Source organism: Lissotriton helveticus, chromosome 2_1 (assembly GCF_964261635.1).
Source record: "Lissotriton helveticus chromosome 2_1, aLisHel1.1, whole genome shotgun sequence".
Classification (NCBI taxonomy): Eukaryota; Metazoa; Chordata; class Amphibia; order Caudata; family Salamandridae; genus Lissotriton; species Lissotriton helveticus.
Window position 1 is genome coordinate 1,175,878,484 of NC_136059.1, and position 23,431 is coordinate 1,175,901,914.

At 48.3% G+C, this 23,431-nt stretch overlaps 1 protein-coding gene across 1 annotated transcript in view; it reads left to right on the forward strand.

The window, feature by feature from the left end:
- The first annotated feature begins 1,854 nt into the window (after positions 1-1,854).
- The window catches only part of LOC144818529 (permeability factor 2-like), a 58,412-nt gene continuing 36,835 nt past the window's right edge, over positions 1,855-23,431 (forward strand). The window contains exons 1-2 of the mRNA XM_078676040.1: positions 1,855-2,080; positions 4,420-4,573. Of these exons, the coding sequence (XP_078532166.1) occupies positions 2,014-2,080; positions 4,420-4,573 (221 nt within the window). The 5' untranslated portion in view covers positions 1,855-2,013. The remainder of the gene's footprint in view (positions 2,081-4,419; positions 4,574-23,431) is intronic.

Here is a 23,431-nt window from a genome sequence, read left to right on the forward strand (position 1 = left end):
AATACGGCTGGGGGGGGCCCTGTACCCCCTGACTTCCAAAGACCCCATGTGTTGACTGGTTGAATTAGGTAACCCAGCCAGTGAGTTAAGGGGGGAGGTGGCCGGCGGTCCCAGACCATGAGAGAAGGGGGGGCCAATCGGCCCCCACGCAGGCATGGCGGGGCCCGGCCCCTCCCACATCCCGTTCCTTTCGTGGTCGCTTGCCCCTCGCCCTCGCCCCGGAAGTAGTAGTGCATTTCCGGGGTGAGGGGGCGGGGCCGCGGCGGCGAAAGGGTTAAAAGCCTGGGGAGCGCGGGAAGCGGCCTCTTTGTGCCCGCGCTCCCAGGCTCGCTCCTCGCCCCACCGTGGGGCTGTGTAATTTTCCCCGCCCTCCATCCCCTTTTTTAGCAGACCTTGGGGCCGGCCAATGGTAGGTATAATGTTTTGGCAATGTGCCGGATTATAGGAATAGGATGCTTGATCCAGTAGGCCTTTTTTCCCGTTTACTGGAAGGTTGAGCAGATGTAAATGTTTAGTGCATTGCTGTGATATTATAACTAATTTTCTCCTTAGGCCTTTTTTCCCGCTTACAGGAATATCTGTATATGGATATGTGTTGTGCTTTGCTGTGTATTAACAAATTTCTCCTTAGGCCTTTTTTCCCTTTTAGTATAGCAATGTCGTATTTATTATGTGTGTCTGGCGGTAAGGTCATTAATCGGTGAGCAGCATTTTAAGGTCCTTACGGGGGGCGGACCCATTCACGAAAGGGGCCGCCCGCGGGAGGGGCCATTGGTCTCTCTCAGAACTTCAGGGGCAGGATATGATATCCCGTATTTTAAAGGGTGCGGGGGAGGGAGTCTACGCTTTCCTCAGGCTGGTAGCCACCCCTCACAACACTATGACGTCACTAAGGTGCGCGAGTGTCTGGGCCCTCCTGTTATGGTTCAATGGAGTTCAGGGAGCGCACGTGGGCGAAACGTGCCCTGGGTTGCGCATGCGCATCTCGAACGTGAGAGCGCAGCTGTAAAAGGATCTGACACCGGTTGGCGACCTTGCCGTACGACTTTATTATTAGAATGCAGTTTAATTTTCAGGATGTTTAGATTCGGTTAGGAAACACGCTGTACTAGATATTTGTTAAGGTTAGCCCATCATACCATGTCGAAACGGATGTCAATCTAATGTTCTGAAATGTGCATTTTAATAATTGTCAGAAATGTTTATTTTATTAAAATTTTTGATTTGTTTTTATATTTTAATAAATACGGCCAGGGGGGGGCCCTGTACCCCCTGACTTCCAAAGACCCCATGTGTTGACTGGTTGAATTAGGTAACCAAGCCAGTGTGTTAAGGGGGGAGGTGGCCGGCGGTCCCAGACCATGCCCACACCTGGTCTCAAGCCCGCAGTTAACAGACATGATTATCCTCATAGGGTGCAAGGTTGGAGAGCGTGCAGTGTAAACAGTGCGGTGACAGTGAGAGGATGACCCACTACCTACATTGCAGTACATCATTTCAGCTTTCCACAACACGGAATGATGACTATTCCCACAATCTCATGCATTAGATTTGCATCTATCTACATAGTGCTTATGACCCCGTGCGAGGCATTGAAGCACGCACAGGGTAGCCCTCATGGATACCCCACCCCTTAGAGAAGCAAACATGTTAACTTCCTGATCCTGATAGAAGGCATCACATTTGCTAAATCACATCCAACTGCTTCGATCAACCAATCAAAACTGTTGATTCATGCAGAATGCTATTTGCTTCCTCCAGGGATGCGCGTTGTTGTCAGCTGGGCCACGCCCATTCTGTCAGTTACTAAGTTTTCAGCTGACTCACTACCCGAGGCAGCACAATTTCATGCAGCCAGGTAACAGGGAAAAGTCTGTTGGTTAATCATTCATGCCAACAAAACGTGACCTGGTTTCAGTATAAATAGACGCATCTTGCCAGTCAGGCAAACACACCAGGCAGACTTTCCAATCTCCACCGGTGGAGGAGCAGAGAGGGAGCACTCAGGCAGGCATGCTGGCCAAGCTGATCATTGGGGTTCTGGCGGTTGTGTTGATTGAAGGTCAAAAGGAGTTAGCCGGTAAGATGCATTTTTCCTAAATTATTTTTCAGTCCATAGTGGATGCCTATTGTATAGCACCTGTATTTATATAGCTGATAAGGCGCTCAATCTTTTCTGTGTAGGAGCTGCACACTGCTCCTTGGGAGCGTCATGGCTGGAAGAATGTGTTTGCGGGGTATGAGTCGGGGGGGTACACGCGGTGGACGGCGTCCCCTCCACTTTTTTCCCAGGGTGTACGCAGTCCCCTGCCAAGAAGTTGGGCACCACTAAAAACAGATTCTGAATTTGTCCGGTGTCATTTCCAAACACCGGGAAACTTTCAGCAGCGCCTGCACATTGTTATCTGCTTTCGATCTGCAACATGCAGGCTGGGATATGGCTCTCTTATTTCTGACTCCTGCTGGGCCCATAACAAAGGCCGAATCTCAGGGGTCATCAGGCCTCCTTTTGTCGGAGTCTCCTGCCTGGCAGCGGTCAGGAGCCTCACACCTGATGCAAATGCAGCAGAGGGGAAACAAAGGCTCACAGCTTGTTAGCACTTCACACATACTGAAGAGAGGCAGGGTTTTCACTTTCTTCATGCTGTTTAGGAGATATGCATTCACTGTAAGAATGTCAGATGTGTTGATCTTTCCCAGTATTTGAACAAAATAAATAGCCTTTATATAGCGCTTACTACCCCTGAGGAGGCGTTGTAATAATTTAAATATCACTATTTCATTTAAAGCACTATGGCCAGAGAAGGCTTAACGCTGCCAAAAGGTAACATTGGTTTATGTGAAGCTTACAAAAGTGTGAATATTCTGCCTAAATCAGGAGGGTTTGCAAGTGTACTCGAAATGTGCTCAAATGTACTCATGATACTCCTGCTAAACATATCTGTGAGGGCTTAAGATCTGATGTCACTTCTGGACCAAGCTGTGCTCTGTGTTTGTTTTGTGTCATGGCTCCTATGCGTAGGTAATAAGGGATAGGAGTTTTATATAACATGCCTTCGAATATTTACCAGGTTTCTTCATCTGTTCAATGCCCAAGGTTATTAACAACATTAGGCTGGGCCACTGGAATTATGCGATTGTGAGGGTGCGGCAATTTTCACATAGTTAAAGACTAGCCGCATAATCCACCTGCTGCCGCATAATCTGCAGATTTTAACAAAAAAAGTTCTTTATACCTCAAACGGTTCAAAAGATAGTAAAAGCGCAGCAACACATGTTGCTGCACAGTGGAAGGCCCTTTGGAAAGGTTGACTGGTCTACTTTCTTTAGCGTGTTGCTATTTGGGTGTTAAACTGGTTTTATGACGTGGAAATAATGTCCAGATAGTGCTAACAATTGTAAAAATGACAAAATAATGAAGCAATGCAATTACAAAATGTGCCGCATAATGTGGCTCTCCCTTGCCGCATAATTTTAGTGACCCTGACTATAGGGAGACGTGTTTTCCGTTTCTCTGTATAGTGGTTAATTTCTAGAGGTTAGTGATAACGTAGAGTATGCTTCAGCTTTAAATGCTGAGCAATTAACACCTACGGTGCTCATGACGAGCTCAGCTCGTCATGAGGCACAGTGGCGCTGTGCTGAGCTCGTCATAACCGCCGCGGCGCTCCCTCGCGTGGATAATCCCCCTGCTGTGCTGAGCGTTCTACGAAAACAGGCGTGTTCTTGACGAGCTCAGCTCATCATTTGCACAGCGCTACCGTGCTGCATAACGAGCCGAGCTCGTCATGAGCACCGTGGTGCCTCGCGCGAACCCCCCTCCCCCTGAAGGGGTTAAAACAGACTTTGGTGAGTGCCACATGGCGAATTCTGACAGATCAAGGTGAAAAGGCACTGACTTGCACTTTACAATAAAAGATTCAAAATACACATTGATTAATGATCGATTAACCAGACTGCAAATAAAAGCAACAGTGGTACCAGAACATGTAAAGGAATGTTCGGATGGCGCTGGCCAATCAGCTCACTTCAAATAAGGGCATTAACAGGCTATAAAGGCCTATTCTCAAGGGCAGAATCAGGAAATGTAATAATGTAAGGTTCAGCTTGTCCTGCTGTTTAGCTCTTCCCAAGATACTCGTTATGCCATGACAACACAACCCCACAAACAAACATTGCTTAGTATATAAGGTACAGAAAAGCAGAGAATTCATGTAAGCTTTTTAGAACTAAAATCTGAGCAGGACTTTTTTTTTAAACTCAGAAGGCATGTTCTAGTGGAGCATTAAGGGGGCATTTTCTTTAGGATAATTTCCAGTCTTCCTTGTTGAGAGGCATTTTGTCTTGTGAAGAAGAAAGTGATTGGCAGACAATGTTCTCATGAGCAGTGTTGCTGTAACCCTGTATGGTTCATTTTAGTGCCGCAAGAGGAGCCCCCCTATAATGAGTCCCTAGCGGAAGAGAGGCTGCGCTGCCAGTGTGTCAAGACAGAGTCCAACTTCATTCATCCTCGACAAATAAGAACAGTGGAGGTCATCCAAAGTGGGACGCACTGCGCGCAACAGGAAGTGATGTAAGCAGCATCTTGAGCTTCATGCTTTTACAAACCCATGTGTGAATCTGATTCAGGAAATGGTAAAACTCCACCATTCACAAGTTAATCACAATTGACTCATGTTAGTACTATCTGCACCTAGATATTTACATATGGCTTGCTTTTTTCAACACGCTGAGCCAGCCATACACTGGTGGCTGTATTACACAAAGTGCCACTAGGGCGCAAGATGTACTTACACTAGTTGACTTTGGTATAACAGAAAGGGCTGCACACGCTTGCGCACCCCTTCTATAGTATGTAATGCACTGGCACACGTTCTGCAACCCATGCAATTCCATGGCGGTGTGCTCTCAGTTGCATTGTGGCATGGCCTTATTCAAACTCATGAGTTTGCTCCTGCACTGGGGAAAGCACTTTTTGTGTCCAGTAATATGACACAAAAACGGTTGTCGTCACTCTTTGCATGGGCCACACCTGATGAACATGTGCTTAGAACAGACAAGCATTGAGAAAGTCAACAGGTCTCGCCTATGCAAGAGTTATTGACTTTGCCAAAGTGTTTTAGCCGTGATGTACACCAGCGTAGCTACTGTTTATAATGGCTAAAAGTTTGGGGCATAGAGGAGAGTGTCGTGGAGTGAAGTGGTGTAGAGTGACATAGAATGGAGTGTCATGGAGTGGAGTGGTTAGGAGTGGAGTGTCGTGGTGTGCTGCAGAGTGACATAGAGTGTTGTAGAGTGGAGTGTGATGGAGTAGTGTGTCATAGAGTGGAGTGTCATAGAGTGGAGTGTCGTGGAGTAGAGTGGAGTGAGGTGAGGTGGAGTGGTGTAGAGTGGCCTACAATGTTTTAGAGTGGAGTGGCATAACATGGAGTGGCGTGGAGGGGCATAGAGTGGGGGTGGAGTGGAGTAGAGTGTGGTAGAGTGGAGTAGACTGTTGTGGAGTAGAGGGGTGTAGAGTGGAGGGGTGTGGATTGCTTACCATATAGATTACTAAAGCATCGTAGAGTGGAGTAAAGTGTTGTAGAGTGGAGTAGAGTGGAGTAGAGTGGAGTAGAGTGGAGAAGAGTGGAGTTGCATAGAGTGGAAAAGAGTGGAGTTGCCTAGAGTTGCATAGAGTGGCATAGAGTGAAGTGGCGAAGAGTGAAGTAGAGTGGTATAAAGTGAAGTGGAGCGACGTAGAGTTGAGTAGAGTGTCATAGATTGGTGTGAAGTGGTGTAGAGTGGCGTAGAGTGGCGTGGCGTAGAGTGGCGTGGCGTAGAATGGAGTAGCATAGTGTGGTGAAGAGTGGTGTACCATGTAGTAAAGTGGAGTGTCGCAAAGTGGAGGATTGTAGAGTGGAGGGTCATTAGGTGGAAGGTTGTACAGTGGACAGGCATAGGGTGGAGGGGTATAGAGTGGAGGGGCATAGAATGGAGTGGAGTAGAGTGGAGTGAAATACTATAAAGTGGAGTGTCATAGAGTGGATGGGAGTAACGTCTTGTGGCATAGAGTGGAATAGAGTGGCGTAGAGTGAAGGGGGTAGGGTGTTATAGAGTAGAGTGATGTTGAATGGAAGGGTCTAGAGTGGCATAGCATAGAGCGGAGTAAAGTGCCATAGAGTGGAAGAAAGGGTTGTAGAGTGCAGTACAGTGGAGTGCCATATAAAGTGGAGTGGAATGTCACAGAGTGGAGAGGCGATAAGTGTCATAGAGTGAAGTGGTATAGGGTGGAGTAGAATAGAGTGGAGTAAAGTGATGTAGAGTGGCATAGATTGGAGTGGTGTAGAGTGGCATAGAATGTCATAGAGTATCATAGTGTGAAGTATTGTGGGGTAGAGTGCTGGAGAGTAATAGGAGTGTCATAGAAAGGAGTATAGTGACATTGAGTCAAGTGGTATAGAGGGGCCTAAAGTGTCAAAGAGTGGCCCTGGAGTGGAGTGGCATGGAGGGGTGCAGTGTGGAGTAGAGTGGCGTAAATTGAAGTGACTTAGAGTGGAGTGTAATGTTGTAGTGTAGTAGAGTAGAGAGGTGTAGAGTGGAGGGTGTAGAATGGAAGGTCGTAGAGAGGAGGGGCGTGGAGTAGAATAGAGTAGAGTGGAGTTAATTATCGCATAGGAGTGGAGTGGCGTAGAGTGACACAGAGTGGGGTAGAGTGGCATTGCTTGGAGTGGCATCAAGTGGAGTAGAGTGAGTGGGGTAGAGTGTCATAGAGTGGTGATGTAGAGTGAAGGGGCGTAAAGTGGCATAGCATAGAGTGGAGTAAAGTGTCATAAGTGGAGTAGAGTGGAGTGCCATTGAGTTGAGTAGTATGCTGTAGAGTGGAGTAGAGCGGAGTGGAGTAGCGTAGAGTGGAGTAAATTGTAATAGAGTGGAGTGGTGTGTAATGTAGTAAAGTGGAGTAGAGAAACGTTTAGAGTGGAGTAGCATAAAACGGCATAGAGTGTCTTAGAGTGTTATAGAGTGGAGTGGCATGGAGTGACAGACTGAAGTGTTGTGGAGTGGTGTAGAGTGCCATAGAGTGTAACAGAGTGGAGTGTTGTAGATTGGAGTGTCATAGAGTGGAGTAGCTTAGAGTGGATTGGCCTAGAGTGAAGTGACATACAGTGTTGTAGAGTGGAGCAGCGTAGAATGTCACAGAGTGGAGCAGAGTGTCATAGAGTGGAGTATCTTGAATGAAGTGATGTGGAGTGTCGTAGAGTGGAGTGGCTTAGATTGCAGCAGAGTGGCCAACAGTGCCACAAAGTGGAGTAGAGTGGAATGGAATAGAGTGGAGTGGCTCAGAGTGGAGTAGTTTGTTATAGAGGGTTGTAGATTGAAGTGTAGTAGAGTGTTGATTGGTGCAGTATCATAGAGTGAAGTGCTATAGAGTGGAGTGGCGTAGATTGGAGTGGTGCAGAGTGGAGCAGAGTGGTGTAGAGAGGAGGGGAGATGTGTAGAGTGGAGTAGTTTGGTGTACATTAGAGTAGACTGGCGTAGACTATAGTAGAGAGTGAGTAGAGTGTCTTGAATGGAGTGGCATAGAGTGGTGTGAAGTGTCGTAGAATGTAGTGGTGTGGCATAGCGTAAAGGGTTGTAGAATGTCAAAGTGTATTGTGAAGCAAAGTATTGTAGAGTTGTCTGGCGTAGAGTAGAGTAGAGTAGAGTAGAATTTCATAGCGTGAACTTGCCTAGAATTGACTAGTGCAGAGTGAAGTATGCATGGTGTGGTAGCGCACTGCCATTACAGACAATACAGTTTCATTTCAAATGACCATTACATTTACTCAGATATACAGTTTTACTGACAAAACTGTACACCACACAAATGGTAATGTGTGCAAATGTTATCACCAAGTGTATTGGTTTGTTTTGATTGTATAAAAATATTTGTTTCTTCCACACCTCTGAATCACAAAAAAGAGCTTAATTTGTGCTTTCCTAATTCTAATATACGTATTTACACAGTTCATTTACAGACATTAAAATGTTGCTGTGTGCTACAAAAAATAACATCCTACATCCTTTCAACTCACATGGGTGTCCAGCAGGATTGTCACATAAGTCCTCTCACTTTGAAGTCGCAGAAATAAACTAAACACCTAGCTCCCTCAGAAGACAGAGCCTGACATTTGACCTCTGTCTTGAAAGCACAGCAAATATGACAAGATGAGAAGAAAATCTGAAGGTCAGTTTACAGAAAGCGAAAACCTGGGGAAGAATACAAGGAGCAATGGTGAACAGGCTATGAGCCACAGGAGGGACAAAAACATGCAAGACAGCCCAAAACAAATAATGCCATAAAATAGGAAGCAAGCAAATGTGAGTTACAAGCCACAAAGCCAATGGAAAACAATGGGTGGAGTGCATTCTTAGGGAAGCTTTCAGATTGTCCACAAGATGTCTTTGCAAACCACGCTCGGCCTAAAAATGACTGTGCACTCGATTAGTGAAATCCTACACAAGGAGTCTCAAGTCAACAAGATGCCCAAGATTCAAGATGTACAGAAAGGCAAAACGCTTACCTTTAGGCACAAATAATCTTTTCACCATTTAAGGTTGCTGCCAAAACATCACAAAAATGTATTTTGCTTTTGCTTGATTCACTGCAGTTTTATGCACATTGTTTATATAGGCCAAGGCATAGTAAAGGATTTTTCAAAAAGTACCATAGGCTACTGCTGTTCAGAAATCCAGTGTATTTAACACATGGACAGTTTCTTTTATGTACTTTTGCAAAACAGGCCTAATCTTTTCAGAGCAATCTGAGTATTATGTAAATAAAAAATGTATCCATATCTGGGTAGATGCAACAAACAGCCTACTATTACCTGCGCATTTAATGTTATACTGTTTGCCGATTGAGGGCATGTCATTAAATGCTTTCATAACTGACCATTTTGGACATTTGCTGACTTAGCAAAAAAATCAGCATTTTACCTCCTGCAGAAAATGCAAAAATACACTTAGTGGGACATTTCTAGCACATAAGGTCTGTATTACTCCCAGACAGGGACAGTGTGTCTGGTTACACTCTACCCTGAACAGGCAAAAATTCGCGCATTTCATATCTAAGTAGAGTGCCTCAATTAAAGAGGGAGTTGCGGTTTACATTGCAAATTACCTCTTCATCTAAAGGCAGAATGATTTCTTGTGTGTTAAGTCATAAATGAAGTGAAAATCTTCTTTTTGCCCACTAGCTGTTGGAGTGAGGATATATCTAAATGCTTCTATTAACCAGTCACGGCTGGTGCAGGTACAGTGTGCATATATCGTGCAAGTCGCCTCCCCAAAACATGTGGCCTCATAAAAGACATGAAGCAGGTTGGTTGTCGTTCACTGCGTAGTCTTTTATTAAATCTTAAAGCAGTGTAATCCTTTATTTATTTTTGATTAAGGTACTTGACCATTTTCTTCAAAGGCAAAGGTATCCACAACATTATTTACAATCCAATCATGGCCATACCTCTTCTTCATGCCCCCCCCCTGTGCTTGTTGTGCCAGTAGGCCCCAATTCACACTGTTTCAGTTGTTACTTTTTGTGCTAGTCCTCCTCCCAGAGAGAGGCACTACCACAGGGGCACTGCTTCCGCCTTGGCCCCACCATACCGGGGTATACTCCTTCCAATGTTCTTAGACATACACACCCGCATCCTGGGTAGGGCAGGAGAGACCAGGACCACCAGCAGGTCAGTCCCCCCACCCGCCAGCCCAGAGCCCCACAATGAATGCTTGCCCTGTCCCAGGTCAGCCAGTCCATGCCAAAAAGGAAGTCCACACCCTTTTCTTGCTTGGGACCCCGCCACAGGCCGAGGAGCTTACTGGTGATCTTGCCCTCCCCCCCAACCTATATCATCCTTAACTGCTTGGGTGCCACCCCTACAATACTCACCAGTTCTAGAAAGACCAGAAAAACTGCTGCCCGCAGGTCAGCCCCCACTCTTACCAGCTACCAGCTAATTACCGGCCGATGGCAACTACTAGGCCGGTAGGAGCCTCTTAACACACCGTCCGTCATGATGCCTATGCTGTGGCCAAACTCTAGTCTCTGGGAAAATAGCCTGCACCTCAATATTATTCCAAAAATGCTTAATCTACTTGTGCTAAAAGACAAACACTTTGCTTCTGTTTATCCTGATATTTTAATTATACCTTTTAGCTTCAATATTTCATTTTAAATTTCATACATTGGTGTACAGAGAATGAAAAACATCAATATTTCATAACAACATCTCAAGACATTTCATTGTCCATTTTGAAAAACAGTCTAGAAATAATAATAATCGTGCTCTAAAGGACAATTTCACAAAACATACAAACAATAATTGTGAATAAATATTGTCAATAAACAAAAATAGCAATCTTTTGGATGTCAAATTACACTATTCAATCTTTCTTTGAAATAATCAATAAAGTTTGAACAAGGAAAAAATATTCTTTTAAATCCCTTGATTGTACAGTGAAAATCAAACACAATATCTTAGCCTATTTTGCAAATGTGCCGACGCGTTTTGAGTACTGGTGTTTCCTTCTCAGGACTCTCATCAGGGCTGTCTCATTCTTATCTGCAATGGATTGTTTATGACAAAAGGTAAATATTAAAATCTCTCACTCTAGATCTACTCTAACTTAAAATGCCTAAATATAAGCCATTGTACCTGAATGACGTGGGCACACTCTCTCAAACTGCAGCTGCTTACTTATTCAGTATATATCTTGGATTGAAGGCCTCCCAGTTTTCTGAGGACAATAGTAAGTGTTAAATTTAATAATTTACTATGCATAGTGACTTATTCGCATCCACGATAGTCTATCCGTTATGTCCTACCTTTTTGGTCGATGTGTATTTCAGTGCTTATGCAAGCATTTTGAAGCCATTGATTCCCCTGCAAGAAAGCGTACCAATGCTTAGTTTGTTTTTCTTTTCACAAACAAAGACGTGCACCATTAGCGTTAGGCTATAAGGTAAATACCTGTGTTCAAATACGCTAAACCCAGCCGGATTAGCTCTTCAATAATTTTTCAATAGACGCTTCGTGTCTCTTTTCTGCAACAAAAGAAGGAAAAATGTAGCGTTTGTATACCAGGGACCGCACCAATGTTACTCACAGTCTCGACAGTGCGGAAGCATACCTTTATTTTCGGGTGTTCTCAGAAAGCTGCTCTTTCGATCTTCGCGTTTATTTTCTTGGAACCATAGTTATCTGAAAATATACGCGTGTGTGATGGTTATTAAACTAATATTCTTGATCTCTATGTGGGGCTATATTTAGTGCTTGCTGCACCAGGTACTCACCCGGTGAACAGTCGTGAGCGATCTATCTCACAGTGTTTGCAATCCTCAAATGGTTGTCACCATTTTTAAACCTCAGCGCAGTGGACCCGATGTCTATGGGCGTTTTCGCTTTCATCTACCAATCACATTCAAGTATCTTTGCTAATCTGGGACAGTGCATTTTGGGAAGTGGTGTTCCCTACTCAATTTTGTTAACTCATGCAATGTAGCTGAACTAGATTTCACTATTAGGTCCTTCCCAAAATAATGAATAAAATTTAGACAAGGAAAAACTTGTTTTAAAAAAAAAACTTTAGGTTGCACAGTGAAAATAGAACACAATATTCCTGTTATTTTCATACACTCTCTTTAGAACACTAGATATGTCTTAGTTCACCACATGCAATCAAACTTCTTTACTGCCCATGCATGATGCGTCTTGGGACATATATTTTCATATTCTATTAAGCTCACTCATACTGTTTAATCCAGTGCTTGTACTATTACATTTTATTATCAGGTAAGATTACTTCTGTAGCAGGACACTTTCCACATCAATGGGTCTATTTGTAACATTTATTGCCGCTAGGACAGTCCATTTGAACTCGTTCTCCCCATGAAGTTTTTTAAGAAAATGTTCCACCATTGGTGCAGTGGTCACCTTCTTTTTTATTCTGGACTTATGCTGTGTGATTCTAGTATTCACTTGTTGAGTGGTTTTGCCTATGTACAGTTTTTGGCAAGGGCACATTATAGCATAAATTAAATTTCTAGTTCGGCAATTGGTAAAGTCAGTGTGTTCCCACTTGACGCCATTGTGATTGAATTCAAGACCTTCAATAGTGTTGTTACAGGTCACACAGTTGCCACATCTATGGTGGCCCTGTATTGGTTTTAGGTTCCATTTTGATAATAGATCACTTTTTGGTTTCAATAAAGAGGTATCCGCATGAATTATCTGTTGGCCAATACTTGGATTTTTTCCCATAGCAAAGATTGGTTTTTGAAAAGGATATTCAAGATTTCCAGGAGATGCCAATTTTTGTCAATAATCTGTCTGAATTTATTTGTTTCAGGGCCAAATGTAGTGACACACACCAATTTATCCAATTCTTTCTTTTCTTTTACCTGTAAAAGGTTCTCTTGTGATGTGAATCTGGCTCTTTTTGTAGCGTGCCTGAGTAATTTCTTTGGGTAGCCCCTTCTCATCATTTCCTTACAAAAGGAATCTGCATGCTCCTCATAATCTGATACCTCCGAACAGTTCCTCCTAATTCTTAATAGCTGTCCATATCGGAGGTTTTCTTTCAGACTCTGTGGATGTGCACTTTTATAATGCAAAATTGTATTCTTATCCGTTTCTTTCTTATACAGCGATGTTCTCAGACTCTTTGTGTCTATGCTAATCGCATCATCTAAGAAAGTCATTTTCGTTTTGCTGGACTCCATCGAGAACTTAATGTCCAGGTGGCGTGCATTAACCAGTCATGGAAGGAATTTAACTCCATCTGGCAATCCCTGCCACAGGAGCCAGATGTCGTCGATATATCTCAACCACTGCTTCATATTACTCTTGAAAGGATTGTTGTTTAGAATAAATCGGTCCTCGTATTGGGCCATGTATAACACGGCCATTTCTGATGCATATGGACATCCCATAGCAGTACCCTTTACTTGTACTAAGAACTGGTCCTCAAACCTAAAATAATTACTTTTGAGGGCCACTGTTACGGGTTCGGGATTAATAGGCAATACGTGAATATTGGTCTTCTTAGGTTTTATTTTACCAAACAATATATCAGAGCTTTTCTTTCCTCTGTTTACAATTCCTCGTGGTGACCGGCTCCTCGCGGTTCTTTTAACACAGGACTCGGCGGTTGCTGTTCGACGGCCTCTCTCGGGTGTCCGTCGAGGTGATGTCTCGTCTGGCTCCGTCGTGTCTCTCGACCCAAACAGAAAGAGAAATACAAGGTATGAGTCGGATGTCCAGTCGAGTTACTACACTAAGGGGAAGGGAGTGAGGGAAATAACCATCTGTGCCACACGTCTAGTAAAAGTGCCGATGTGAAGGATCAGTGCTCGGGATAGGAACACAATACCAGGGAGGTGGGGATACCGGGATTATTCGAAGATCCCTCCTTTACGACTGACCCAGCCCTTAATAGTGTCGCGTACCTGGTTAAGCCATACACCTCCCGCGGGTGTATGGCTGGGCGATCCGCGGTGTCGGTGGCCTCCTGGCTTCTCTCCCTTCGCTTCGTCCTCTCCGCTTCTCGTCTCCGCTGTCTCGAACTCCGCCAAACTCCTCTCTTCTCCACGCTCTCTCTCCTCTCCGCTCCGCTCCCTCCGGGTGAACAAACACACCTGTGATTCGTCGTTCCGGGTATATGACGTCTCTCCGTCTTGTCGTGACTCCTCCCACTCTTGGCTCCAGTCTACATTAAAGGGCCAGTGATCCGTCTCCTCTTCTTGTATACCAAAGATACTGTTGACGTTCTGTAGGGGGTATAATGAATGAGAGGTGGTATCGGACCTTTGGTTAAGCGAACTCTGTATCCGCCCCTGCTGTTGTGACTGTCCCAGGTCGCTACACACCTCCCCCCCCCGGACACTCACGATCGGTGAGTGGGTGACGGGATAGAAAGTCAGCACCCACGTTATCAACGCCTTTTCGGTGATGAATCGAAAATACGTAAGGCTGTAGGGATAGGAACCAGCGCATGACCCTAGCATTATTAGCCTTGTTGCGAGCCATCCATAGTAGCAGGGCATGATCCGTAAATAGGTCAAACCGTCGTCCTTCCAGATAGTAAGCCAGTTTGTCAATAGCCCATTTTATTGCAAGGCATTCCTTCTCGATGGTAGCATATTTTAGCTCCCGAGGAAACAGTTTCCTGCTGACATACAGTATCGGATGATCGTGACCGTCGCTACGAGGAGTGGTGTGGCTCACTGGTTAGAGGCGGCAGACCCGGGAGCAGAAGTCGGCCTGGGACCAGGGTTTAATTCCCGACGCGGCAGGGTCGTGGACCAGGGTCAGCGGACTCGACAATTCTCGCCTCGGTGCCTACTTTAACCTGGGGTCCCACTCGGCAACTCTGGGCATTAGCTTGCCTAATCTCCACAACGGCCCCATCAACGCCGGGGATGCCTGGCTCCACCTTGGGGATTCCCAGTAGGGACCATCCCACAGGGAAAGCCAGGACGGGTTCCCCAGCGGTATACAGCGCCGGGACGCCCCTTTGCTGGGGCAGCTGTGCGCTTTACAAGTATACGATATTTAACATTTAACATTTACCTACTTGGGATAGCACCGCCCCGATACCATAATCAGATGCATCCGTATGTAATGAAAACGGGCGAGAAAAGTCCGGGGAGGAGAGTACCGGAGTAGATGTGATAATCGACTTCAGTATTCTAAAGGCTTCTAGCATTCTTACTGATGGATGTACCGGCGTGGATGATTTCCCGGTGTCCCTCAGAGCATCAGTAAGGGGGGTGGCTATGTCCGCAAATTGTGGAATAAACCGCCGGTAGTAACCGACAAGTCCTAGGAAAGACCTCAGTTCTTTTCTAGTCGAGGGAAAAGGAGTGTCGGCAATTGCAACAACCTTCTCAATTTGCGGTTCAATCAACCCGTGGCCCAGCACATAGCCAAGATATTTCACCTTTTGAAAAGCCATTTTGCATTTCTTTGCGTTAACAGTGAGTCCTGCTTTCTGGAGAGCCATCAGTACCTCGCTCAAATGCTCTAGGTGAGTACGCCAATCCGGACTGTAGATTAAAATGTCGTCCAGATAAGCTGACGTGAATTCGGACAATCCTGCTAAAACAGTGTTCATTAGGCGTTGGAACGTCGCAGGCGCCCCATGGAGTCCAAAGGGGAGTACAGTAAACTCAAAATGTCCTTCCTCTGTTGAAAATGCCGTTTTTTTGGCATCCTCGGGTCTTAGGGGAACTTGCCAATAACCCATAGTTAAATCCAGGGTAGTGATGTATTTTGAGTTGCCTAGTTTCTCAATCAATTCATCCACTCTAGGAATGGGATAGGCGTCAAAGAGTGAGATATCATTAAGGGCACGAAAGTCCATACAAAACCTCCTGCTACCATCAGGCTTAGGGACCATGACGATGGGGCTAGACCAATCACTCTTTGAGGGTCGGATAACCCCAAGGCGAAGCATCTCGTCTATTTCTGTCTTAATAGCGGCCCTCCTAGCCTCCGGGACTCGGTATGGTCTAATTCTAATCTTTTTATCAGGGGGTGTCACAATGCAGTGTTCAGCTAGTGACGTACGCCCTGGTCTATTAGAAAAGACACCAGCGTAACGCTCAAGAGTCCGTTTCAGTTCCTTTTGTTGCCCCCTAGTCAGTTCCTCATTATGGATTAGCTGTTCACACGTAGAACCCAGAGGCGAGGTGGTATCAGTTAAGTTTACTTTTGCTGGCGGGGGACCCAACCACTTTTTCAACAGGTTGATGTGATAAGACTGTTGTTTGTTGTGAGTGACTTGCAATTTATAACTAGTGCGACCAATCACCCCAACTACTTTATACGGACCTGTCCATGCAGCTTTGAATTTCTGAGATGAGGATGGTAGGAGAACCAACGCCCAGTCATTGAACCGGAGCTGTCTCCACTTCTTCCCCCTGTCATAGGCAATCTTCTGTTTATGTTGGCTATTCTCAAGGTGGGCCACCGCTAGTTCTCTCAATTTGCCAATTTTTTACTTCAGGCTCTGAGCATAGTCAAGAGTTGATGACGTCGTGTTAGACTTGGGCCTTAGGGCAGGTTCACCCCTAATCTTTTTGCCTTTATTTGTGACCCTGGGTAGTGATTTTTGGGTCCTGGCGCACTTTTTCCCTGTGTCCCAGAGTGAAAGTGCGTGCGTGTAGTATGGCTGGCCTGCCCTCCCATAGGAATGCATGGGGAATGTGTGTGCCCTGGTAGTCCCTGATGTGTGGGGAGTGCAGGCTCGAGTTTAGTATGTATGAACTCGTGAGAGTGAATGCTGCAAGATGGTGTCTGCGGCATGTATGTGTCTAGAAGGGAAGTGCTACTTCTGGACATTGATGTATGTGTGCAGTGAGGATACTGGGGCGTGATTGGCTGGAGCTGGCTGGCATGCCAGGCTCCAGGAAGTCTGGATGGGTCTGCCCGGTGGTGAGTGTGAGATCAGCATGAGTGATGTGTGGGAGGAGTGCACCTGGGTCCTGGATGGGCTGGGTTTTCCCCACACAATGCTGGCTCCGCCCCCCTGTGGTTTGTCTAATGACCCAAGCCTCCCCAGTGAATGAAAGGGGTGGTTGGGCCATCAAGGGTACTCCCAAGCCAGCTGCAACTGGTTTCCCCCCACCCTGCACCTCCTAACAAAGGATTTCTCTGTATAAAAATGGGGCTGTGTCCCCACAGAAGGGGTTCTACTTTTGGATCCTTGCCAGAGGGGGCTGTTGCTGGGGCCAGGAGGACCGCCACTTGGCTTGTCTCCCTGCCTGGAGACCCAGTGTGCTGGCTCTGGCCCTGCCCTGCCCCCCTGTCTGCCTCCAGACCTTGCTGGAGCTTTGCTGTGCTTGGGGAGCGCTCTCCCTTGTCCCCAGCGCTGGGAGCGCTTCGTTTTGCTTTTAGCGCTGAGAGCGCTTTATTTCATGCCCTAAGCGCTTAAGAGCGCTTTATTTTCCCCCTAAGCGCTGGGTGCGCTTTATTTGGATTCTAGCGCTTTGGAGCGCTTTGCCAGGCCGAGCGAGTGCCTACCTCGCTTTCTATTTTTATTTGAGGCCGGTGCCCACCCGGCATTGCCCCGTTTCATTGAATTTTAGCGGCTGCCCACGCCGCATTTGCCCGGGGAATCACCGCCGCAGCCCGGAGGAAGCAGCACCCGCCTTCAGGCCCAGGCCGCGCTGGGATTGGCCCAGCCGGCCGAGCCCCTTCCGCGTCATCGCGGGGGAGGAGGAGATCGCCGGAAAGCAGGAAGCGGCCAGCGCGTGTCCCCGAGGCTCCCCGAGTGGAGAGAGGAGCTCCGGGAGAAAGAGAAGAGCAGCGCGAGAGGAGCCGGCAGTGTCTGCCCCCGCAGCACCAGCGAAGTACCGGTGAGTGCGGGGACAGGGTCCTTTGTCTGGATTGAGAGCGGCCCCGGTTGGCAGCGGGCCGCTCCCACGAGTCCCCCCTGGTTGTGAGCCAGCCCCGAGAGGCTCGAAGGGCGCCTAGTGGTTTCGAGCCCAGAGAGGCTCGTGGGACATTGGCCATTGCTCCTGAGTCCCCCGTGAGGGACTCCAACAGCCTGCATTGGTAATTAGGAGCCCCGAGGCTCCTGGGGGCAATCTATTTGTTTAGAGCCACGAGAGGCTCCCGCCCTAAGTATATTCACGAGCCCCGAGGCTCGAGGGGGCATTTTATTGATCTTTGAGCCCCGAGAGGCTCTGGGGCCATCTTAATTGATTGAGAGCGCTGAAGCTCTTGAGCCCACATTTGTTTTGCGAGCCAGAGAGGCTCGTGGGGGGCCCAGTTCGTTGGTTGTAGCCCCGAGGCTCCCGCGCTGTGTCTCCCCACCTTTGTTCTTGAGCCCACGCGGCTCCAACGTTGCCTACCTGCTATTTACAACTGTCCAGCACTTAGTGGACAGTTGCTACGTTTAGGCTTTGTTCTGTGCTGCCTGCGCAGCCTCCCCTGACATTGAGACTCAGGGCATTCCAGCCCTTGCGAGGCCTGTTGGCCTGAGGGACCTTTCTAATGTTGTGCCATGTGCACCCTGCGCAATTTATGATTTACTGCTAATTTGATTCTTGCGCAAATGTTCTACCTGCACCTCTGAATGTGTTTTAATGTTTCATGTGCAAATGTCTATGTTATTACCTTTGCTAAAAGTGACCTGCTTAGGTAATTCTTTGTTCTTTTATTCCCCTTTGCTAAAAGTGACCTGCTTAGAGGATTGTTTATGTCATTACCTTTGCTAAAAGTGACCTGCTTAGGTAATGCCTTGTGTTTTTATTCCCCTTTGCTAAAAGTGACCTGCTTAGAGGAATGTTGATGTTTTATTGCCTTTGCTAAATGTTACTTGCCTAGGTGATTATTTTAGGTTTCCTTCCCTTTGCTAAATGTGACTTGCTTAGGTGATAGGTTTTCATTCCATAGGTCCTGATGATAAGTTCCTAGTTCCCTGCGTGATTTCCCTACAGTGTTTAGGGTGGCGTAGGAGGTATTTACCCTTTACCAGTAGTTACTGGTTGTATGCTATATTCACTATTTCTGTGTTACAGTCATTGTATGTTGATGTGCTAAAGTGTTATACCTACAAGTATTATTTCTAACAAGTGCATACCCCTGACAGTGGTCCAGGTGGCCCTGTCCTGTACATAATCCCTTGTAAATCTTGCCCGTGCCTGTTGGCACATTGTAAAGTTGTGTGTTATCTAATGTGTTTTTACTATAATACAAAGGCTATTTTTGATATAACCTTATGTGGAGTTTCCTTTGTGGTGGGCCTAGGGTGTTGTCGCTGGGGTGCGCGCGCAAACGCTTTACACATCGCCTCCGAGATTAGCCTTGCTGCTCGCGCCACGTTACCTAGAGGGTGAGCGGGGGTTATCTTGGTGTGTGACTCCCTTGCCCTGACCTTAGAAATGGTGATCCCTGACTGACCTTGGCGCAAGCCTTGGCCCGCCAGAGGTCCCGTTTCTAACATTGGTGGCTAGCGGTGCGGATTGGACTTGCGTTTGCGCTGTACCACAGTGGCGACAGGCCACACTTCAAAACTCTGCAATTTTAGATAACCACATTTTGGGGATTATTGTTTTTTAGGGAAGTTCAGTTTTGCTTCTCCTGAAAGGTGTCATTTGTATTTTGTCCAGTACCTTGTTCCCCGCCCTGCTCCCAGAGTTTGGTACCTCTGTCGCTAGTGGTCAGGTTGAGATAATCAGGGGTGGTAGAAACTGCCTTACCAGTCCGAGGGGAGGGTTGTGTGTGAATGAGTGTGTTACGCTGGACAGTGGAGTGCAAGTTCTGAGATAGGAATCTTGCTGAATTTTGTTGATTGTATACTCCTGTTTAGCTCAGACCCCCAGGTTCCCTGTGTGATCTCGTCTCTAGAACGTCTGCCAAAATGGAGCCTGTTTTTGATCTCAGTGATCTAGTTTGGTACAGTATGCAGGAGTTGGAAAGGTTCTGTAGAGAGAGAGACATAGGGGTGGATGAGTCAGATACTGAGAACCAACTTAGGAACCACCTGGTCCAATGGTATAAGGATCAAAGGGATCTTGAGCGCAGCGAGGAAAGGGCCCAGGCCACACGCCATGAGGGTGGTGAGTCTGTGGGGAGCCCTGAAGATTCTGAAGAAGAATGTGAGTTGGATGATGACAGTGGTTGGGCCCCAGCAGATAGTGAGGACCCCATAGATAGGGAGTCCCTTGCTAGGCCCAGTGTCAGTACCAGCGCCCCATCCCTTTCCCTGTCCCCAGAGGATTGGTTAGATAGGAAGGAAGAGAGGGAGCATCAGTTAGCAATGGAACAGCTCATGTTAGAGCATGCCCAGGCTATGGCGCAGCTAGAGATCGAAAGACTCTTAGCGCAGGAGAGGATAGAGGTGGAGAGAAGGGCCATCATCCGTGAGAGCGCAGCCCTAGAGAAGAGACTCTCCCCTACCCACAGTTGTAATTGTCTGGATTCCCCAGAGAGGGTGGAGTCCAGTGGTGGCAGCTTTTTAAATGTCAGTGTAGACAGTCCCACTCCCAGTTCCCCGAGTATGGTTCCTGTTTCCCCAGAGGAGGAGAATAGGTTGAGGTTTAGGAACCTTAAGAAACCATCTCACCAGAAGTGGGGGTATTTTGTGGATGACTGTTCGGATGCAATGTGGGGTTGGCTGACGGCTAACTCGGACAATGAGGTGGACGGTGTGGTGAATATGTTCCTCAAAGAGCAGTTGCTCAGTGTTGTTTGTCCAGAGTTGCGCCAGCACCTGCTGAAGTTGAAGTGTTTTTGTCCTTGGGACCTTGCAGAAGAAGCAGAGCGCTGGGAGAGTGCGAGAGGTTCTTTAGAGTCACTAGTGAGTGATTCCAACAATAGTGGGTCAGGTGTCTTCCAGCCCAAGTGTGGTGGAGGAGGGTGAGAGTAGCCCAGCTAGGTCCCAGGTTAGTGAGGAGGGTGTAGGGGCTGACTGCCTGTCTCAGTGGAGCAGGAGTGAGTGTGTGACCGAGAGTCCCCAGACGCCCGAAGCCCTGTCACAGAGCCTGGATGGTTTCTTTAGGGAACACCAGGATGGGAACCTAGGCTTGCCTGTTAGTTCACTTTAGGGAGATCTCCTAGTGGGTAGAGAACCTGGAGCATCTGTAAGCGGAGCTTCCATGGTTATAGAGTCTGGCAGTACTGCTCCAGTAGGGAGAGTACGGGAGTCCAGCGTGAGGAGTGATTGGGGGAGTTCCCCAGTGGAAGAACCAGTGGGTCAGGGACTACCCAGTGGGGCTAGGATCCCGTGTAGTGACCATGGTGACACCACTTCTGTGCTGGGGGATCTTTGCGCACTGTCAGGTGGACAGGAGGCGGGAGATCTGCGCCAGGCAGACAGTCACACAACATATGTGTCATTTGCTAGCCTCAGGGGGATGGTGTGTGAATCCCCAGAAGTCCTGGAGTGCCAGGTAGTGATTCCACCAAAGGTTCTAGACCGGAGGTTGGAGGTCCAGGTTCAGGATTCGCCTGACCTGAAGGGTGGGAATACTGTAAACAGTGTCCTAACCAGTTCTTTCTCCAGAGGTACCGCCCCGGTTGGGAGGGAGCAGGACTCTGGAAGGGGGTGCAGAGGGTGGGAGAGCCCACCTCTGACCCCGGTGCAACCTGAGGGGTTAAACCCTAGGTTGGGAGAAGGTTGTTTAGAGGGAACCCCTCGCAGGAGGAGGAGGAACCCTAGGAGAAGAGGTACGGGGAGGAGAGCCTTCCCTGAGACTCCTGGTCCACCTGAGGTTGTAGACCCTAGGCTGGAGAACCAGTGGCAGTCTAGCCCTGTCTTGCAGACAGGAAGGGTGGAGAATGGCTATTATGTGCCAGGGGTTACTACCCCCCACTTTGTGAGTAGGCAGGATCCAGTGGTACCTGGATGGCCTAGGGCCTGGTCCTCGCCGAGGGCAGCTGGAGAGTACCAGTGGGGTAGCCCAGTTAGTCCCTACAGTAGTTTTAGAAAGAACCCCAGGGGTTCACCGTGGCGTAAAACAGGAGGGTGTCCCTGCAGTTGTGGGCCCGCGTCCTTGTTTTATCGCCCCAAGCAGGGAAGCTCAGCACGGTGGTGATCGGTCTGCCCTGCGTTTTGGCTGGAAGGGGGTCGTGTTAGACTTGGGCCTTAGGGCAGGTTCACCCCTAATCTTTTTGCCTTTATTTGTGACCCTGGGTAGTGATTTTTGGGTCCTGGCGCACTTTTTCCCTGTGTCCCAGAGTGAAAGTGCGTGCGTGTAGTATGGCTGGCCTGCCCTCCCATAGGAATGCATGGGGAATGTGTGTGCCCTGGTAGTCCCTGATGTGTGGGGAGTGCAGGCTCGAGTTTAGTATGTATGAACTCGTGAGAGTGAATGCTGCAAGATGGTGTCTGCGGCATGTATGTGTCTAGAAGGGAAGTGCTACTTCTGGACATTGATGTATGTGTGCAGTGAGGATACTGGGGCGTGATTGGCTGGAGCTGGCTGGCATGCCAGGCTCCAGGAAGTCTGGATGGGTCTGCCCGGTGGTGAGTGTGAGATCAGCATGAGTGATGTGTGGGAGGAGTGCACCTGGGTCCTGGATGGGCTGGGTTTTCCCCACACAATGCTGGCTCCGCCCCCCTGTGGTTTGTCTAATGACCCAAGCCTCCCCAGTGAATGAAAGGGGTGGTTGGGCCATCAAGGGTACTCCCAAGCCAGCTGCAACTGGTTTCCTCCCACCCTGCACCTCCTAACAAAGGATTTCTCTGTATAAAAATGGGGCTGTGTCCCCACAGAAGGGGTTCTACTTTTGGATCCTTGCCAGAGGGGGCTGTTGCTGTTGCTGGGGCCAGGAGGACCGCCACTTGGCTTGTCTCCCTGCCTGGAGACCCAGTGTGCTGGCTCTGGCCCTGCCCTGCCCCCCTGTCTGCCTCCAGACCTTGCTGGAGCTTTGCTGTGCTTGGGGAGCGCTCTCCCTTGTCCCCAGCGCTGGGAGCGCTTCGTTTTGCTTTTAGCGCTGAGAGCGCTTTATTTCATGCCCTAAGCGCTTAAGAGCGCTTTATTTTCCCCCTAAGCGCTGGGTGCGCTTTATTTGGATTCTAGCGCTTTGGAGCGCTTTGCCAGGCCGAGCGAGTGCCTACCTCGCTTTCTATTTTTATTTGAGGCCGGTGCCCACCCGGCATTGCCCCGTTTCATTGAATTTTAGCGGCTGCCCACGCCGCATTTGCCCGGGGAATCACCGCCGCAGCCCGGAGGAAGCAGCACCCGCCTTCAGGCCCAGGCCGCGCTGGGATTGGCCCAGCCGGCCGAGACCCTTCCGCGTCATCGCGGGGGAGGAGGAGATCGCCGGAAAGCAGGAAGCGGCCAGCGCGTGTCCCCGAGGCTCCCCGAGTAGAGAGAGGAGCCCCGGGAGAAAGAGAAGAGCAGCGCGAGAGGAGCCGGCAGTGTCTGCCCCCGCAGCACCAGCGAAGTACCGGTGAGTGCGGGGACAGGGTCCTTTGTCTGGATTGAGAGCGGCCCCGGTTGGCAGCGGGCCGCTCCCACGAGTCCCCCCTGGTTGTGAGCGAGCCCCGAGAGGCTCGAAGGGCGCCTAGTGGTTTCGAGCCCAGAGAGGCTCGTGGGACATTGGCCATTGCTCCTGAGTCCCCCGTGAGGGACTCCAACAGCCTGCATTGGTAATTAGGAGCCCCGAGGCTCCTGGGGGCAATCTATTTGTTTAGAGCCACGAGAGGCTCCCGCCCTAAGTATATTCACGAGCCCCGAGGCTCGAGGGGGCATTTTATTGATCTTTGAGCCCCGAGAGGCTCTGGGGCCATCTTAATTGATTGAGAGCGCTGAAGCTCTTGAGCCCACATTTGTTTTGCGAGCCAGAGAGGCTCGTGGGGGGCCCAGTTCGTTGGTTGTAGCCCCGAGGCTCCCACGCTGTGTCTCCCCACCTGTGTTCTTGAGCCCACGCGGCTCCAACGTTGCCTACCTGCTATTTAC